Here is an 18,146-nt window from a genome sequence, read left to right as displayed (position 1 = left end):
TATGGAAATATTTGTAAGATTGTGCAGTAACAACATGACTTCAGTTAAGAAAATGGTAATGCTACACATGGAGGGACATGTGATGTCTCATACACAACAAATTGGAGATTTGCTTTCAACACCATATGGTTGGCTCACTGACTGAGAATTCTGAAATGCTAGAATACCAGGTTGCTGGTAAAGCCATTACAAGCTCCAAAAATGCCTGAATACAACCAGAACTCTGAGCAGTCTGTTTGTACTGCCAGTAGAATCCTCCCTGGGGTCCCCTGAATCTAGAACTGAATCTAGAATGTTCTAATATTTAGAAAGTAAATAATCCCACAACAAATGGCAACCTGGGTTTACAGAGGAATACCACACCACACAGAACAGATCTCCAGAACCCAGTCAAAAAGGCATGGACGATCTTTTGTTCTTATCAGATAAGAGTTCAAAATTGCCATGATAATAAAATTCAAAAAAGTAAGAAAACACAGAAAAGCTGATCAAAGGTATACATAAAAACTCAAAAATGGGGCCTCCCTTGTGGCGCAAGGGGTTAAGATGCAACCTATGAAGCTAACCGCAGCCACTGCAGCACAAGTTTGATCCCTTGCCAGGGAGGTGACCCACATGGTGCAGCAGACCTCTCCTGTCTCACCCACTGTTCCCCTCAGCAGTGTATTTCAGTCAGTCTGCCTGTTCTGTGCCCACTTTGTCTCTGGTGAATCCTCTCACCCTCCACACCTCTGGCCTGTACCCCCATTCTTGTATGCATAAATAAATAAATCTTTTAAAAAAAACTCAAAAAATGAATGTCCTGAGAAATGAAAGTAAAGAAGATCGAAAATGAAGCTTTAAATAATAGCAGGAATGTAGGTTAAAAAGATCAATAGAGATTATAAAAACAAGAAAACTCTGGAAAAAGCTATAGAAAATTGAATCAGTGACCTGAAAATGATAATTCACTGAATTCAGAGGAAGAGATACACAAAGAATTGAAGAAACACTTTGACAGTTATCCAACTCCACTAGAAGGAATATAGGAATGACGGATATCCCAGAAGGGAAAGAGAGAGAGATGGGAACGGAAAACTTTTTCAAAGAAATAATAGGGAAAACTTCCCAAACCTGGAAAAGGAACTAAATATAAAAGTCCATGAACCTAAAAGAACACCAGGTTGTCTAACATAATCAGACCTACGCCAAGATGCATCGTAGTGAAAATTCCAAGGGCTCAAGACCAAGTAAGAATATTGAAGGAAAAAAAAAAAAGGCCTCCCCAGTGGCGCAGGCGGTTGAGCACAGCACTGTGAAGCTGCCGGTAGCCTCTAAAGTGCGGGTTCTATCCTGGCCAGCTGGGCGCGGCAGACCTCTCCTGTCTCGCCCACTGCTCCCCTCAGCAGTGTATTTCAGTCAGTCTGCCTGTTCTGCTACCCACTCTGTCTCTGGTGAATCCTCTCATGCTCCTGCACATCTGGCCTGTACCCTGATTCTTGTAGGTATGAAAAAAAAATCTTTAAAAAAAAAAAGAATATTGAAGGCTGGGAGGAAGAAGCAGATAGCCTATAAAGGAACCCCAATCAGGCTTACATGTAACTTCCCTAAAGAAACACTGTGGGCAAAGAAACAATGGAAAGACATGATCAAAATGCTTCAAGATAAAAACTGCCAGCCAATGATACTCTATCCCACAAGATTTTCCTTCACATATGGAGAAGCAACAGCCTTCTCAAACAAATAGAAGCTGAAGGAGTTTGTAAACACTAGATACCGCACCCACAAGAAATTGAAAAAAGTTCTCATATCTAAATCAAAGCAAAGAATATCCATAAAGAACTGAACAATGAAATAAAATCATTAGGAAAACATGACAGACTTTTCTATACCAACATTCACTCTAAATGTAAATTGACTGAATTCACCAATCAGAAGTGTGGTTGTGTCTGGTTGTATTAGAAAACAGTCCAAACTTCTGTTGTCTCCAGGAAACACATCTGGGTTCCAAAGATAAAGGTAGGCTCAGAGAAAATGTTGGAAAACAATCCTATAAACAAATGGAGTCCAACGGAAGGCAGGGATAGCTGTACTTCAGATAAAATAGATTTCCGCTAAAAAAAGGTAATAAAAGAAAGAGATGGACACTATGCAATGATTAATGGATCAATACATCAGGAAGACATAACATTAATATATACTCAACAAATGGAGGAGCATCAAAACATAAAATGCAATTGCTATCAAATCTGAAAACAAACATTGGGAAAAATACACTAGGGACTTCTTCCCTCTTTCACCAGTGGACAGATCAACCAGACAGAAAATAGATAAGGACAGAATAGCCTTAAAGAATTATACCAGGGCCTCCCCTGGTGGCGCAGGTGGCTGAGCGCAGCGCTGTGAAGCTGTCCGCAGCGCTGGTTTGATCCCGGCCGGCTGGCGAGGGTCCCAAATGGAGAGCAGACCTCTCCTGACTCGCCCTCTGCTCCCCTCATCAGTGTATTTCAGTCAATCTGCCTGTTCTGTTCCCCACTCTGTCTCTGGTGAATCCTCTCATACCCCCCCATACGTCTGGCCTGTACCCCAGTTGTGTACATAAATAAATCTTTAAAAAAATCATATGATTATATCAATATATGCTGAGAAAGCATTTGATAAGATTCAACATCCATTTATGATGAAAACCCTGGAAAAAGTGGGGATAGATAGATATACCTCAACATAATACAGGCCATATATGACAAACCTACAGCTAACATCATTTTCAATGGTTAAAAACTGCCAGCTTTTCCACTAAGATTTGGTATAAGACAAGGATGTCCACTTTACTGCTACTATTCAACAAAGTATTGGAAGCCCTAGCTAGAGCAATTACAAAAGAAAAGGTTATAAAGGGAATCCAAATTGGGAAAGAATAAAGCTATCATTACTTGCAGGTGACATGGGAATATATATACATAAATAACTCTATGAAGACTACACTGAAAAACTAATTGAAACAACAAAGCAGTTCAGCAGTGGCAGGTTACAAAATCCATGTACAAAACTCAGCTGTCTTCCTTAAAGTAAACTAGGAGCTAGAAGAAGAAGAAATTAAGAAAATAATCCCTTTTACAACTACATCAAAAGAATAAATATCCACAAGTAAACAAAGGAGGTGAAGCACCTATACAAACAAAGACAGAAAGAAATGGAAAGATATTACTGCTCGTGGACTGGAAGAATTAACATTATCAAAATAGTCATCTTACCTAAAGTAGTATTCAGATTCAATGCAATCCTTGTGAAAGTTTCAATGCATTTAGGAAAGAACATTGGAGGGCCTCCCCGGTGGCGCAGCGGGTTGAGTACCATGCTATGAAGCTGTCTGCAGCCTCTGTAGCATGGGTTCAATTCCCGACTGGCCAGGGAGAAACCCAAATGGTGTGGCACACCTCTCCTAACTCACCCGCTGCTCCCCTCAGCATTGTCTTCAGTCTGTCTGCCTGTTCTGTTCCCCACTCTGTCTCTGGTGAATTCTCTCACCCTCCCACGCCTCTGACCTATACCCCAGTTCTTGTATAAATAAATAAATCTTAAAAAAAATCTCAAAAAAAAAAAAATAGAACATTGGAACTCATATGGAACCACAAATGGAACCCAAATAGCCAAAACAATATTGACACAAAAGAAGAAGAATGTCAGCATTGCACTCCCAGACTTCAAACTACAATTCAAAACTATAATAATCAAATGATATGTACTGGAACAAAAGCAGACACACAGACCAACGGAACACAATTGAGAGTCCAGCTATAAACCCACACCTATGTGGGCAGTTAATCTATAACAAAGGAGTCAAGAATATACCCTGTGGAAAGGAAAGCCTCTTCAATAAATGGTGTTGAGAAAACTGGACAGCCAAAAAAAAGAAAGAAAGGAACTAGACCACTATTTCACACAATATACAAAAATCAACTCATATGGATAAAAGACTTGGATGTAGGACCTGCAGCCATAAAATACATAGAAGAAAACACAGGCAAAAAGCTCCAAGCCATACAAGGTTGTGGAGAAAAAGGAACTCTCCTGCACTGCTGGTGGGAGTGCAAACTGGTCCAACCACTATGGAGAGCTGTGTGGAGATTCTTCAACCTACTAAAGATAGAGCTTCCATATGATCCAGCAATTCCACTCCTAGGTATTTACCCAAATGACACAGAAACATTAATTCCAAAGGGCTCCTGTACCCCTGTGTTTATAGCAGCACTGTTTACAATAGCTAAGCTATGGAAACAATCCAAATGCCCCAAATAGATGACTGGATCAAGAAGATGTGGTACACATACACAATGGAATATTACTCAGCAATCAAAAACAATAAACACATGCAGTTTGCAGCAACATGGATGGAGCTAGACGGGATCATGCTCAGCGAAATAGTCAGAAAGAAAAAAAAATATCAACGGTCTCACTCACAGCAGGAATCTAGAAAACCTAAATAAGGGACCAGAAAAAAGACTAATTAATACAAAGTAAAAATCAAAATCAACAAGCAACTATAAACCAGAGACACACTACGGGGGGTGGGGAGAGGAAGGATTAGGGTCAAAATAAGGGGGGGTGCAATTGTATTGGGAATATAACCAAAATGAAAATGCATACATTGTGCAAAAATGAAAAATGATGTAAGAATTATATAAAATAAAATATTAAAAAAATAAAAAATAAAAGGTTGCAGTGGGAAGGAAAAAAAATCCATAGACTTCAGAGATGTCTTTGCGGGTTCATCTCCAAGAGCAAGGAAAACAAAAGAATATAAACAATTGGGACTACATTAAACTAAAAAGCTCTGCATAGCAAAAGAAACTGTCACTAAAATAAACTATTTCTACAATATAAAGACACCCTACTGAATGGGAGAAAATATTTGCACACCATACATCCAACAAGGGGCAGCTATCCAAGAGCTACAAAGAACTCATGCAACTCAAAAAAGAAAACAAATAACCTGATTAAAAATGGGCAGAAGAGCTAAACAGACATTTCTTCAGAGAAGACATTTAGATGGCCAACAGTACATGAAAAAATATTCATTATTACTGGTGTCAGGGAAATAAAAAACCTCGCCTCATATCTATGAGAATGGCACATGTCAAAAAGGCCAGAGCAAGTAGTGTCAGTGAGGATGTGGAGAAAAAGGAATCTTCTCACACTGTTGGTGGGAATATAGACAGATCAAGTTCCCATCAAAAACCGTATGGAGGTTTCTCAAAATCTTAAAAGTGGATGTACCATATGACCCAGCAATTCCACTATTAAGTATCTATGCAAAAAATATGAAGACTAATTTGAAGGGAAATATACACTCTCATGTTCATTTAAGCATTATTTACAATAGCCAAGCTATGGAAATAACCTAAATTCCTAACAACAGACGAGCAGATTAAGATGTGGTATGTGTGTGTATGTGTGTGTATTACTCAGCTATTAAAAAAGGTAAACTCTTGCTATTTCCAAGAGCCTGGATGGAATTGGAGAGGATTATGCTAAGCAAAATAAATCAGAAGGAGAAAGACAAATACTGGATGGTGTCATTATATGTGGAATATAGAGAAACAAAACAAATGATCAGATAAAGTCAAACAAATTACAACTCCTAGAAATTTGACTGTAGAACTGAGATTACAGAGAGGTGAGTACAAAGCAGTGAGGGAGCACAATGGACTATGGTGGTGGATTTGGGTGCTTAGTTGGTGTGGGTGAGATGTGTTAAGGCACCTGAAGGGGGAGGTCCTGTAACTCTAAAATACAATCAATGTTGTAAACTAATGTTACCTCTATTTAAAAAAAAAGATTTAAATGATGGTATTTGGCAATGGAAGAACAATTCATCCTTGACCTCATGTTTAACTTAAACTTCTAGAAAGCCATGGAAGCTCTTTGTCCACGAAAGTAGGTATATTTAACCATTTTAATGAAAATATACATTGTAGCTTTGTAAGTCTTAATATCTGGTAGATTGAGTCTTCCCAAATTATTCATAGTGTCTTTATCTTTAGTCTTTGTCAGATACGCTGGTGAGATTTTATAAAATATTCTGTCAGGATTTTGGAAGTGCATTGAATTTATGTACCATTAATATACATATGTTAATATGTTACTTGCAGTTAATTGACATCTTTTACAATATCAAGTGTTAGATTTGTCTTTCACTTATTTATTAATACATTTTCATTACTACCTTTTGCTAAGTTTTATTATTCTGTAAATGCACATCTTTGATTAAATTTACACATATGCCTATTTTTGTTTTGAGAATTATATTTTTAATGAATTTTAGAATTTTTTTATATGTAAATAAAATTTATTTCATATAATGATCATATATCTAGCAGCCTTGCTGGTAATTTGACTGTTTCTTACCAACTGGCCATGGTCTGCATCTATGCCTCAGAATACCTGCTCTCACGGTTCCCCAGATGAACAGTCTTTTTCAGGAAGCATATCAAAAGGGTATGGGGTGGACAATGAGAAAAACTGAGGCCTTCTCTGATCCACTTAGCTTTGTCCCCATCCTATGTTGTCCCCTGGCCTTTCAACCTTCCAGCTCATCTTTCAATTCCAGCTCAAATGTCAAATTCCTTATGGGAGCCTTAATTGATTGCTCTCTTAGAAACACATTAGCCTGTATTTTAGTCTCCAAATGTGTCATCTGTTCTCATAAATTGCCATAAGATGGCAGGTAGCTTTGGAATCATGGGTTTGGAAATAGACAGAGGTTAGCACTATCATTTATTAGCTGCCTGACCTTGGATAAATTATGTAGGCCCTCTGTGCCAGAGGTCCCTCCCCTGAGAATGCGGAATGCCAATAATTCTTACCTAAAAAAGACTTAACAATGAAAGCAATTTATCCAAAATGCTTGGCAATGTTACTGGCATACTCAACAAATGAGGATTAAAGAAATGAATGAATGTTATCTGTTGGTGGCACCCAAGTCTGATTCCTCTCCAGGGCTAGGTGCCAGAAACCCAGCAGTAAGTACTTTTGGCTCTAAATCATCCTTAACCCTATCTGTACAATTTTATTCCTTGTGCCCAGGAACCTGGTGTTTATCACTATAGTACATTAGCTGGGTTGTATCAGAGGGAAATCTTAAATAGGAATTGAACTTACACCTGGGTCTAAATATTAGCTAGCCCTCTGCTAGGCGCTGCACTAAGTGCTTTATATTATCACATCAAATAACTCTAAAAGCTAGACACAGACAAGGAGAGTGAGGCACAGAGAAGATGAGGATTTGGCATTGTTACTCCAATCTGTCCAATTCCAGAACTCCAAGTCTTTTGCCTCTACTAAATCCTATGCCTTTCTCAGAAGAGCAAATGAAAGGAACCTTGTTAATGCACTAAGGGAATGCAGCTTACAATCTCCTGGCTTACAGAATAAAAGCTCAGGAGGTGAGGTAAACTTCCTATCCAAGAGTATGCACTATGAGGTATGAACTATGTGAAGGTAAAAATCTTTACATTATTTGTAACAAAAATAAGACTTTTTAACAAGATGTTTGATTTATGTAAGAAATAATTGTTGCTGGGATTCTACAGGTGATTTTCACATCTATTTCCACCTTACCATCTAGCTTTAGTGCAATCAGTTAGCTTCACCTTTCTTCTTAATGAGGCAAATGTCTTTTTTTTTTTTTTTTAAAGATTTATTTATTTATTTATACAAGCACTGGGTACAGAAGCGCGGGAGGGTGAGAGAATTCACCAGAGCCAGAGTGGGGAGCAGAACAGGCAGACTGACAAAGCACACTGCTGAGGGGAGCAGTGGGCACAGCAGGAGAGGTCTACGCTCCATGTGGGACCCTCGCCCAGCAGTCAGGGATCGGGGATCGAACCAGCACTGCAGAGGCTGCGGGCAGCTTCGCAGCCCAGCGCTCAACCTCTGCGCCACCGGGGAGGCCCAATGAGGCAAATGTCTTATGTGACTGAATTGTACTGTAAGTATTAGGATTCCTTAAGTGTGAGTCAATTAGAACTTCCTGGAAAGTATAAGAATATTTTGAATCTAGTAGAGGCAAGCCCAACATAAGCCACTGTTAGTCCAGTCCTGCTCCCTCCTGTTTTATCTCATCTTTACCTCAGGGATTAGATCTGTACATATTGGAGAAATGTGAAAGGAAGCATGTGGACATGAGTTCCTACCCCAGTTTCTGTTCTTCTAGGGTACCTGGTAGGCATTCCAGAAGAAGAAGAATGCTTTGGAAGAAGTTGAATGGATTGAATAGAAAGGAGACAGCTTGGTTGGCTTGAGAAATTTCTCAGGTCAACTCACTTCTGTCACCTCCATTGATACCATCCTATGCCAAGCCACCCATTCTTGGTCCATAGATTCTCACTGAAGCCCCGCTTCCCTCCTCCCTTTCCTATAATCTGTTCTCCCTCCAGCACTCAGAATGACCTTTTAAAAATATAAATCCTGTTGTCACCACCTCATTTAAAGCCCCCCATACTTAGAATGAAATCCTAACTCCCCTATCCTCACAGACTTGTCCAGGTGGATCTGGGGATATGAAGGAAGGGCACTCATTTTTAGTGATTATTAATGGGGTTTTAGTGATTATTAATAATTACTAAAATAATAATTACTAAAATAATCAATAATTAAAATAATTAATAATTAACTAAAAGTAATTATTAATAGTTTCTGGCACCAGACAACATGTGCTCAGTTTCTGTTTAGATATTTATCATTTCTGTAAATTTGAGCATGTTCCTTAAATCTAAGCCTGAATAGTTGTCCTTATTTATATTTGGGAATGATCTAAGTACCTGTATAATAGAGTTGTCAGGACTCAGTAGGGTGATTTGTGAAAAGCACTCAGTATGTTCACACTCAATGTGAGCTGATAAAAACAAATCATAATAATGGTAACATTAATTTAAAGCTGCGGTTGTGTATCTTCAACTATGATATACTTCCTCAGCTGATGAGCTACACTGTAGACTAAACATGTCAGATATTTCCCTGTAGAAGACCAGCTAACAAACTATGAAATCTACTGCTAGAAAATACCCAGAATGTGATGAATGGATCAGCTAAGTTATAGGCATGTGCTGTATGGCAACAATTTGGTCAATAACAGATGACATGTACTACATGGACTCTTGGTCCCTAGATGCTACACCATCCAGCCTAGGTGTGGAGTCAGTTATACCCTCTAGGTTTGTGTAATTATATTCTTTGGTGTTCACATGATGAAGAAACCAGCTAACAGCACATTTCTCAGAATGCATCCCAGTTGTTAAGCCACCCTTGAATATATAACAATTCCATGAGAAATTTAGAAAGCTCTTAGTGTAGGAGGTTACACACTGGATGAGATCTGCCTCATTGTGAATTTAGGTTGAGAAGTAATTAGGAAAAAAGTAGATCAAGCACTGAAGAACTTTCTTAACAGTTGAAGGACCATCCTTATTCAGAGTATGATTCATACCTACAATATCTCTGACTCAATTGTCCAGCTTCTGTAAATAAGAAAAGCATTACACTTTCAGGCAACATCCATTTGTAAAAGGAACATTATATAAAATCAAAATATTCTTTAATGAACCCCCATTAGTATTTGTTTCACCCCCTGGATCTCCTCAGATTTTAAATAATCTCTTCCATATGATAGCCTCTTATTAAATAGCTGTAGACGGCTGCCTTAGTCCCCACTGAGCAGTCTTATAGGTTAAAGTTCCTAGGGCCTGCAGTCTTTCCTCACAGCACATGGCTTCTAGACGCTATCATTTTCTGAGCATGCTGGTCTGTGACTGTCCCTCTTGAAAGGTGTCCCTTCTGAAGTACCCCTACCTCAGGGCTGGTGTTGACATACTATAGAGAGTAAGATATAGTAAGCAAAAATCACATTCGTTTCCCTGACAGACATATTTAGTGACTTGCAGTCAGCTAAAACTCTCATGCCTCTGTATTATGATTCTATCATCCACTGGCCAATATATGTGGTTTCATGTCATGTAAGTATTGAATTTCCAGGTCATCCATGTCTTTATGCTAGTCACTGACAAAGGTGTTGAACAGGGCTCTGCCATCTGTCATCCTGACCTGCTTCCAGATTTACAGCTCATTACCCACCACTTTTTATACAGGCACACCTTGGTGATATTGTGGGTTCTGTCTCACACCTCCTCGATAAAGCAAATATCACAATAATGCAAGCACAATGAATTTTTTGGTTTTCCAGTGCATATAAGATTTGTTTACACTATACTATAGAATATTAAGTATGCAAAGTATAATGTCTAAACTATGTACATGGTTCAATAAAAAAAAACTTTATATCTAAAAATGCTAACCATCATCTAAGCCTAATATTTTTGCTGGTTATGTAAAAGTAAAGTGCAATAAAGTGAAGTGCACTAAAATAAGGTAGGCCTATATTTGGTCCATTCAACCAAAGTGGCAGGCACACAGTAGGTGTATTTCATGCTCGTCTGTATTTCCTTCCCCCTGAGTGTGGAACCTCACTAATATCAAAGATAATGGGCTATTTCTTCTTTTACTGGGTTACGTTATATGAGACTCCATCTTAGCCAATGGAGTGAGACACCCTTGCTGGCTTTGAAGAAACTGCAATGTTGTGAGGTTATTGTAAGTCAGAGAACTGTGGGTGGCCTCTAAGAGCTAAAAGCAATTGCCAATGGACAGCCAAAAAGAAAACAGGAACCTCAATTTCACAAACCCAAAGAGATGAGTTCTGTTAAGAACCTGAGGGAGTACGGACATGGATCTTTCCTCAGTCAAGCCTGTGATGAAACCACAGCCCCTCCATGAACTTGCAGCTTGGGGGAAACGCTGAGCAGAGAACCTGCCTAAGCTGGGCCACACTCTGACCCACTGAAACTGAAAAAAGAAATGGGTGTTATAAACTGCTGAGCTTGTAGTAATTGGCTAGGCAGTATGGAAACCTAACATGACCAATAAATCCATCTAAGTGTCCTGTAACCCAGCACCTGTTTCTCTATCTTGTTCTTAAGGTTTTCATTGACAAATGCCACGGTGAAATATAAATTTTTTTTTTGGTTTAAATATTTCCCTAGTTTAAATAATCCTTTAACTCTGTTAATGTGAGGAAATTAGCTTAGGTTCCTTTGTTGCTTCCTTAGTGCATTCTTCTTAATATGTCCCGACAATGGCTACTTTCCTGAAAGCTCATAAATCATCCTTTCTGATCATCTCTTCTCAAATATTTCTGGGGCTTGAGACAAATTCCCCATTCTACAGTGTATAGAATCTGTATTTATCCCCTATTGGAAAAGTAGTATTACTTTTGCTTACAGTCAGTCTGTGATTCCTTGAAGTTCTCTTGATTTTACGCAAGGTCAAAGACCATCTGGTCTGTATACCCCCAGGTGCTGAGGGTATACATAGTATACCATCTTCCACATAGTACCTTCAGTATCAATCCTGTGAAAATATTTTATGGCTGAAAATACTATTAATATATGGTTGCTGAAAATCTTTCAGAATAGATTTAGTCTGAGCCAGTGACTTTCGATTTATATGAATGACCTGGATGAGAGTAAAACTCAGACTTTACATGCATATAGTTTTCCTCCTCTGTGGTCTTACAGTTGCTGTGTTCCTCTGCTTATGATACTTGGAAACAGGAATATCTTTTTCCAAAATTAATTAATATATTTTTATATCATTGTTCATTTTTGTGCAATATATGCTTTCTCCTCTCAGGTACAGTCCCTGTAAAATTCCCACCACCAATTCACCCCTGCACCAGGAAACAGGAATATCTTAATGATCTAAAAGAATTAATCTTCCTTTCCAAGAAGCCAAGTTTATAATGGCATTGAAATAACTCAAGTACTGAGAAAACCCTAATTAACCAACCTTTTACTCAACATTAATGGAGCTTCTTTGAGCGCCCACAAATTCTTAGTCATACCTCCTTTCAGGATGTGGAACTTAATTCCTCTCCCATAAACATGGGTTGGACTTAGTGACTTATTTATAAAGAACAGAATATGGTGGAAGTGATGGTAAGGTCATAAAAGATATTGTGACTTCCTTGTTGCTTTCTCTCAGATCACCCACTCTGGATGCAGCCAGCTGCCACGCTGTGAGGACATTCAAGTAATCTCAAGGGTAAAGAACCTCAAGGTTTCCTGCCAATAGCCAACAAGGAGCTGAGAGGCCCAGAACTGTGTGAACAGTGGAGACAGCGCCTCCAGCCATAAGTAAGGCTGCAGATGATGGCAGCCATGACCATATGCAACTTCATGAAACATGCAGAACCAGAACCACCCAGCTAAGTAAGCCACTCCTGAATTTCTGATACACAGAAACTGAGATAATAAATCTTCATTGTCTTAAATTGCCAAGTCTAAGGGTAACCTGTTATACAGGGACAGAAAATTAATGCGAACATAAATTCAGAATTTTCACTCACCCTGTAGTATTGTAAAATTCTTGATAAGCTGACCATGCTTGGAGTCTACGAGCTTCATTTCCTCCATAATCACTGACAAGTTGGCTACCTCAGTGTCTAACCTTGACCTCATCATATCTTGTTGCATCCTGAGAGAAACAGAATCCAAACGGATGTTGGCGAGTGTGTTATTCAAGGAGGTCAGGTCATCTGTGTGTTTGGTCAGGGTATCTGTGCAAGTGGTCCTGACTTCATTCAGGTTGCTGGTTAGCGTCCGCAGGTGGTGGGCCGTGTAACTGATGTTGCTGATGATGTTGACAATATCTGTCTCAAAGAGCTGGAAGCGTTCCTCCAGCTGGTTGAACTTGATGGCTGTTCTGTTCTCTGCATCCTTGTGGACATCCTGAAGGTCTTTCAGGTTCTGCTCATTGGCTTGTGAGGCTGTGGTGATATTGTCCATCTGCCCCGTGAAGGAGTTGAGCTGGCTGTTCATATCCTCCAGGGTGTCATTGTTGGCTTTGGCCAATGCAGAGTTATTGGCAGCCAGTGTCTGCAAACTCTGTACTTTCTCCTTTAACCAATCAGTGTCCTTCTTGGCTTGAAGGAAAACCTGCTGTAGATTTTGGAAATCATTCTTAATTCGCTGGATAGCCTGGCTCGTGTCATCCACAGAGCGCTGCAGGTTAGTGATAAGGTTCCTCTGCTGGACCTGGGTTAAGTTCAGGTTGTTGAGGTTCATAATGACCACATTATGAGAATACATTTGGCTCTGCAGATTGCCCTGCAGCACGCTGGTATCTTGCTGCAGATTAGTGACATAGCCATTATATGCCTGCAGGGTTTTGTTTACTGTAGTGATAAGGAAAGAGTTATTCTCCAAAGTTTCTTTCAGTTGACTCTGCCTGTCTACCAGTGCATCCCCACTCGCCTGTAACTTCTCCAGAGTATCTTTGTTTTTGCTGGTCTTTTCTGTAATCTCACGAAGTTGTTGGCGAAGATCCAGAATATCTGATCTGAAGGTAGAGAGTTCTGAGTTGGTGCTTAAAGCTTTCTTTCCAGTTTGGTCGCCTGGAATAAGACATGTTTGTTACTTTGCTGGTACAGAGGAATATTTAGGTGAGGTTAAAGGCTTTAGAGAGACCGAACAGGTATGTACTGTATTTGAGATACAAACTTTGTGGTCTATGTAAGCCTGCTCTGCCTTTAGTAAAATCCACCTATCTCCAATAAAAATCAAAGGAGGGAATGGGCTCGAATTTTTCATTTTTAAAATTAATCCTGATAATTCTATGTAGTTTAAAATATTTCAAATTGGAATTTATAAAGCAGGCTACAAAAGGTGGTTTAATAAAGGATATTAGTGGTTTTGATCAGGCTTGGTCTTTGGATTTTATTTGGCACATGAGTGTTTGAGGTGGGGGTTCAACTCCGAACTCAGCTTTAAAAGTCTTTGAATTAAATAATGAAAAATGGTTTAGCATACAATACAAAAATTTAATGTACTTCTAGATAAATGTGAGTTTATAGTAATGTCATTCTAAAAAGCTCTGTCATTTATACAACGCAGAGTCAGGGGATTCAACTTTATAATTACTCTTGTTGCAGATTACCTAATTTTTTCAGGTCACTTTCCACTGCTGTGAGCTTGTCATCATAGGTTTGGCGAGATGTCTCCATGCCACCTGTAACATTGTCCATTTTCTCTACAACTAAGATTTGGAAATCAATCATTAATACACATATTGGTCATTTCATTTTTCAGTTCCAACAAAGGATTTTATTACAGAATATCAGAAACAGCATCAAACAAACAGAGTATCAATTAAACCAAATATTGGGGAAAAACTATTTTTTTAGGAAAATAATTGGTCACAAAACCCAGTGGTAGATAGTTTACTTGGCTGAGAATTGTATGTTCTTTTTAAAAAAATATTTAATTAATTTTTAAACTTGTTATTAAGGTACCATTCTTTTACATCCTTGCTAGTGTTTTAACAGTATATGATTTTTCCCCTTGGGTGTAGTCACCGTAGCACTCCTACCACCTAAGCATGCATCATCCCCAACCAAAGTCCACTGTGCTCTCCCCTGCCACTGTTCTCACCCTGTCCCTCCCTCTCCCCAAAAGCTGATGATCTATGACCAATTTTTGAGGGCTGGTTTTAAAGTTTGTCATTGATCCTTTGGTTTTCCTATATTCCATATAAGTGACATATATACACAATGGAATACTACTCTGCAATCAAAAAAGATAAATACCATTTGCAGCAACATGGATGAAGTGGAAGGGATTATGCTAAGTGAAATAAACCGGAAGAGAAAGATAAGTACAGGATGATGTCACTTACATGAGACTTGTGTGTTCTTAACCATTCTCAGTATTCTGTATTGCCTTGGATGTATTGCCATCCATTAGTTTGGAACTAATTTGTAAATTTTTATGTATTATAGAAGTCTTTAATTCTGTATGAATTCCTATATTAATTACCTAATTATATATAACTAATTGACTATACCTAATTACCTAAATACCTAATTATATATAATACACCTATATATTATTACCTATATATAACCCATATATAATTATATATAATTACTTAATTACATATAACATTCCTATATATAATATACCTATACCTATTAATCACCTAATTATATATACCTATATTAATTACTTAACTAATTAATTAAATTGGGCCATTAACATTGTGATAATTTCCAAAATTTTATCTGTCATCAGACTCCCTGCCATTTCTGGCAGTTGGGACTCACTTATCTAGAAGGAGATTCCACAACAAAGAACATCTAACTCAAGTCTATAAGCAAAGTCACTGTAAAAGGAATCCAAAAGGAAGAGTATTTGCCACTCTGTCATGAGTGCCAACACTGAGGCCCAAATATCTGCTACTCTTTAGTAACATGTGACACTATAGTTTTTTAGTTCCCAAGAGGATGCCTAAGTGGGTTTCCAAACATAATTAACCAATAGTTGTTGTTCCTAAGCATTACCTGATGGAACATGACAGGGACAGTTAATGATGGTGTTAAATAAAAACCTCTATTCTTGTTCTCAAAGGCAGCCATTCTCTATGGGTATGAATTCAAGTTTTTCTTTCTAAAATATCTAGTAAGAGTCTATTCTCTAAAACTGACTGCTATGTGACAGTCTATTGTCCTTGGTATCAACATCTTTTAAAATAATGACTTTAATTTTTAAGTGTGGGTATGCTTTGCCTATTTTGAGCTAATAGATCCATTTTATTCTATTCAAGTGCTCCCTGTATGAGATTCTCCTGGCTCCTAATAGGAAGTAGAAGTTCCCAGGTGTCTGTCTGATCTGAAGCAAACTAGTTTCATGGCTCCTGGCCCCTTCCCTGGAGAATCTTATGTTCTCCCTCTGGTTTCTAGTGTGGCCATAATGAAATGTGTGCATTGCACCCAGAGCACTCTCTCGCCTGAGTCTTTCCATGTGTTCTTTCTCCACCTACAACGTCCTTCCCTAGTCTCTTCACCAAGCTAAGTCCTACTGCTCTTTAAAACTCAGCTCGTCACTTCCTGTGGGAAGCCTTTGCTGGATGTTCTCTTGGCAGGTATTTCCCTTTCATAAAACTGGCTTCTATGTCATCATGGCTTGTTTACTATAAGATCCTTTTAGGGCAGGAAAATTCGTATTCAGTTTTTATCTACAGCTCTCAGCTCAGTGTATGGCACTTAGTAGGTGTGTTCAACACACTTATTTATCATGCCATTTATTTGAATGAATGAGAATCTGCCTGTTGGCTACCAAGACCTGTGAAAAGTCGACTGATCTAGAGGTAACGCAAACAACGTACTAACCAACCAACCCAGCAAAGCCTTAGCACGAGCAATGAGTATGACATTTTCCTCAGTAATCACTGTTATTCTGAGAATAACTATATGGGCACAGAGGTACAGTTATAATAATTTTCACTTTAAGGTTGTTTGATAGGCATGCACACGCCTACATTCCTGGAAACTCTTAAGAACAAAATGTTTCACTGGCATTTTAGCAAAACAAAACTTTCAAAAAGTAAAATATGGAATGTTTACAAGTTTAGGTTCTGTTTTGATCCTCAAGTCAAAACACATGCCTCAGTCTGTCCTCAAACCACACACAGGAACTTACATCCTCCCCTTTTTTCTTAGAAGCCAAAAAAACCTCTAAATATGTTGACAGTCATTTTCTACCCTCTCTAATTTTTCTTCCATTTTAGTTTTAAAAAACACACAACTGTTGTGGACAGATCATTCAGAATTGTATAGGGTAAAGGAAACAAATACATTCATTTTAAAATTAAAAAAAAAAACCCAAACCTGTTAGGATTTTCTTTAGTGCAGCAGAAAAACTATTTGCCCTGCCCACTGGGGTGTGTGTGTCTGTGTTTAAAAATAGGATCTGGGTACTGGAGTTGCAAACCTTAGGGTGGCTACTGCATAAAAATACTAGACTGAGGGAGATCCAGAACCAACACTAGCTGTCATAGCACATAGCACATTCGTTTGGTCTTTACTCCTGTTAGCACAAATTCTCTGGCTGGAAAACTGGCAGAGTCAAACTATCTTTCCCCAGAAACTCCAAGTCTCTGGATACAGACCTCAGTTTGTAGCTCTTTCTCACATGAAGAAGGGGACCATGGAACACAGAAGGGTTACTATAAGCAGCTATTTTTTCATGGATGCCCCCTTATTGGAAACTTTTTTTTTTAGCCACAGAATTTTTTTTTCAGAGTATCAACACGTTAGGTGTTATATTTGAAGAGCAGTCCCTCTTCAAGCACACAGAGCCTATATCTCCAGGATATTCTGACAATAATACTTTTTCCATAAAAGTACTTTGGGATCATTTCTTAGCCTGGGGCATTAGCCTCCTCTTCTTTTGTCTTGATTCCAACCATCCTTTAAGGCCCACTTCAAGCCTGACCAGCCCATCGTGCTAAGCATTTCCTGATGATTTGATTTCATATCACAGCAACTGAACCTTTCTCTGAATGGCAGTAATCATAGCCAGTGCTGAGTGCTCATTCTTTGTAAGTACCTGGGACTTCCCAGTAACATTAGCTATATTTCCTTAGAATGCACCGCCACTTCAGTTAATCTCAATAACTCCTCTTTGACAAATGAAGAAATTGAGATTCAGAGATATTCAGTAATATTGCCCAGATCCACACAGCTTGTTAAGTGACTAAGTGGGACAGCAGACCAAGAGCTTGAATCCAAAATCTGCATTTCTCTCTAACTTCACATCAATACTGAGGAACAAGAGACATAACTTCTAGACCTAGGACTTAAGGACAGGGAGCAAAAGCAGAGCACAGAGCTCCTGACTCATGATCATAAGACTCCACCAGGCTATCACTGGTTGCTGAGAATTCCCAGTAATTTAGTTACATTCCCATAGCATGCAATAAAGACAGTTCTACTTTGAACACCATTTCAGGTTCCATTACAAAAACACAGAAGATATGGCTGTGGGGTGTTATCCTAGATTCTAATGAGGGCTATATGGTATGTTCTGATGTATTTTGAAAGCCTTTTTATCCAACTGCCATTGTTTCTTTGTCAGCAGCTGGCTTAGCAGCAAGGTAGACATTATGATTAGGAATGTCAAGTCATTCATGAATGTCTTCTTTCACTGAATATTCTCTCTCTCTCTTGCTCGATCTCTCTCTTTCTTCTTATTGAGGAGTATTCAGGTTTCTGTCCT

General features: G+C 38.6%; 1 protein-coding gene across 1 annotated transcript in view; it reads right to left on the bottom strand.

Annotated features, from left to right (window-relative positions):
• Positions 1-18,146, bottom strand: part of COLEC12 (collectin subfamily member 12) — a gene marked incomplete at both ends in the record, with an annotated part of 189,161 nt that overhangs the window by 16,120 nt on the left and 154,895 nt on the right. Inside the window, 2 exons of the mRNA XM_084252682.1 lie at positions 12,440-13,486; positions 14,029-14,127. Of these exons, the coding sequence (XP_084108808.1) occupies positions 12,440-13,486; positions 14,029-14,127 (1,146 nt within the window). The remainder of the gene's footprint in view (positions 1-12,439; positions 13,487-14,028; positions 14,128-18,146) is intronic.

The sequence above is a fragment of the Talpa europaea genome, assembly GCF_964194135.1.
Source record: "Talpa europaea genome assembly, chromosome: 13".
In the NCBI taxonomy this organism is placed as follows: domain Eukaryota; kingdom Metazoa; phylum Chordata; class Mammalia; order Eulipotyphla; family Talpidae; genus Talpa; species Talpa europaea.
The sequence above is the reverse complement of the archived record's forward strand: the minus strand, read 5'-3'. Positions and strand labels throughout refer to the sequence as shown.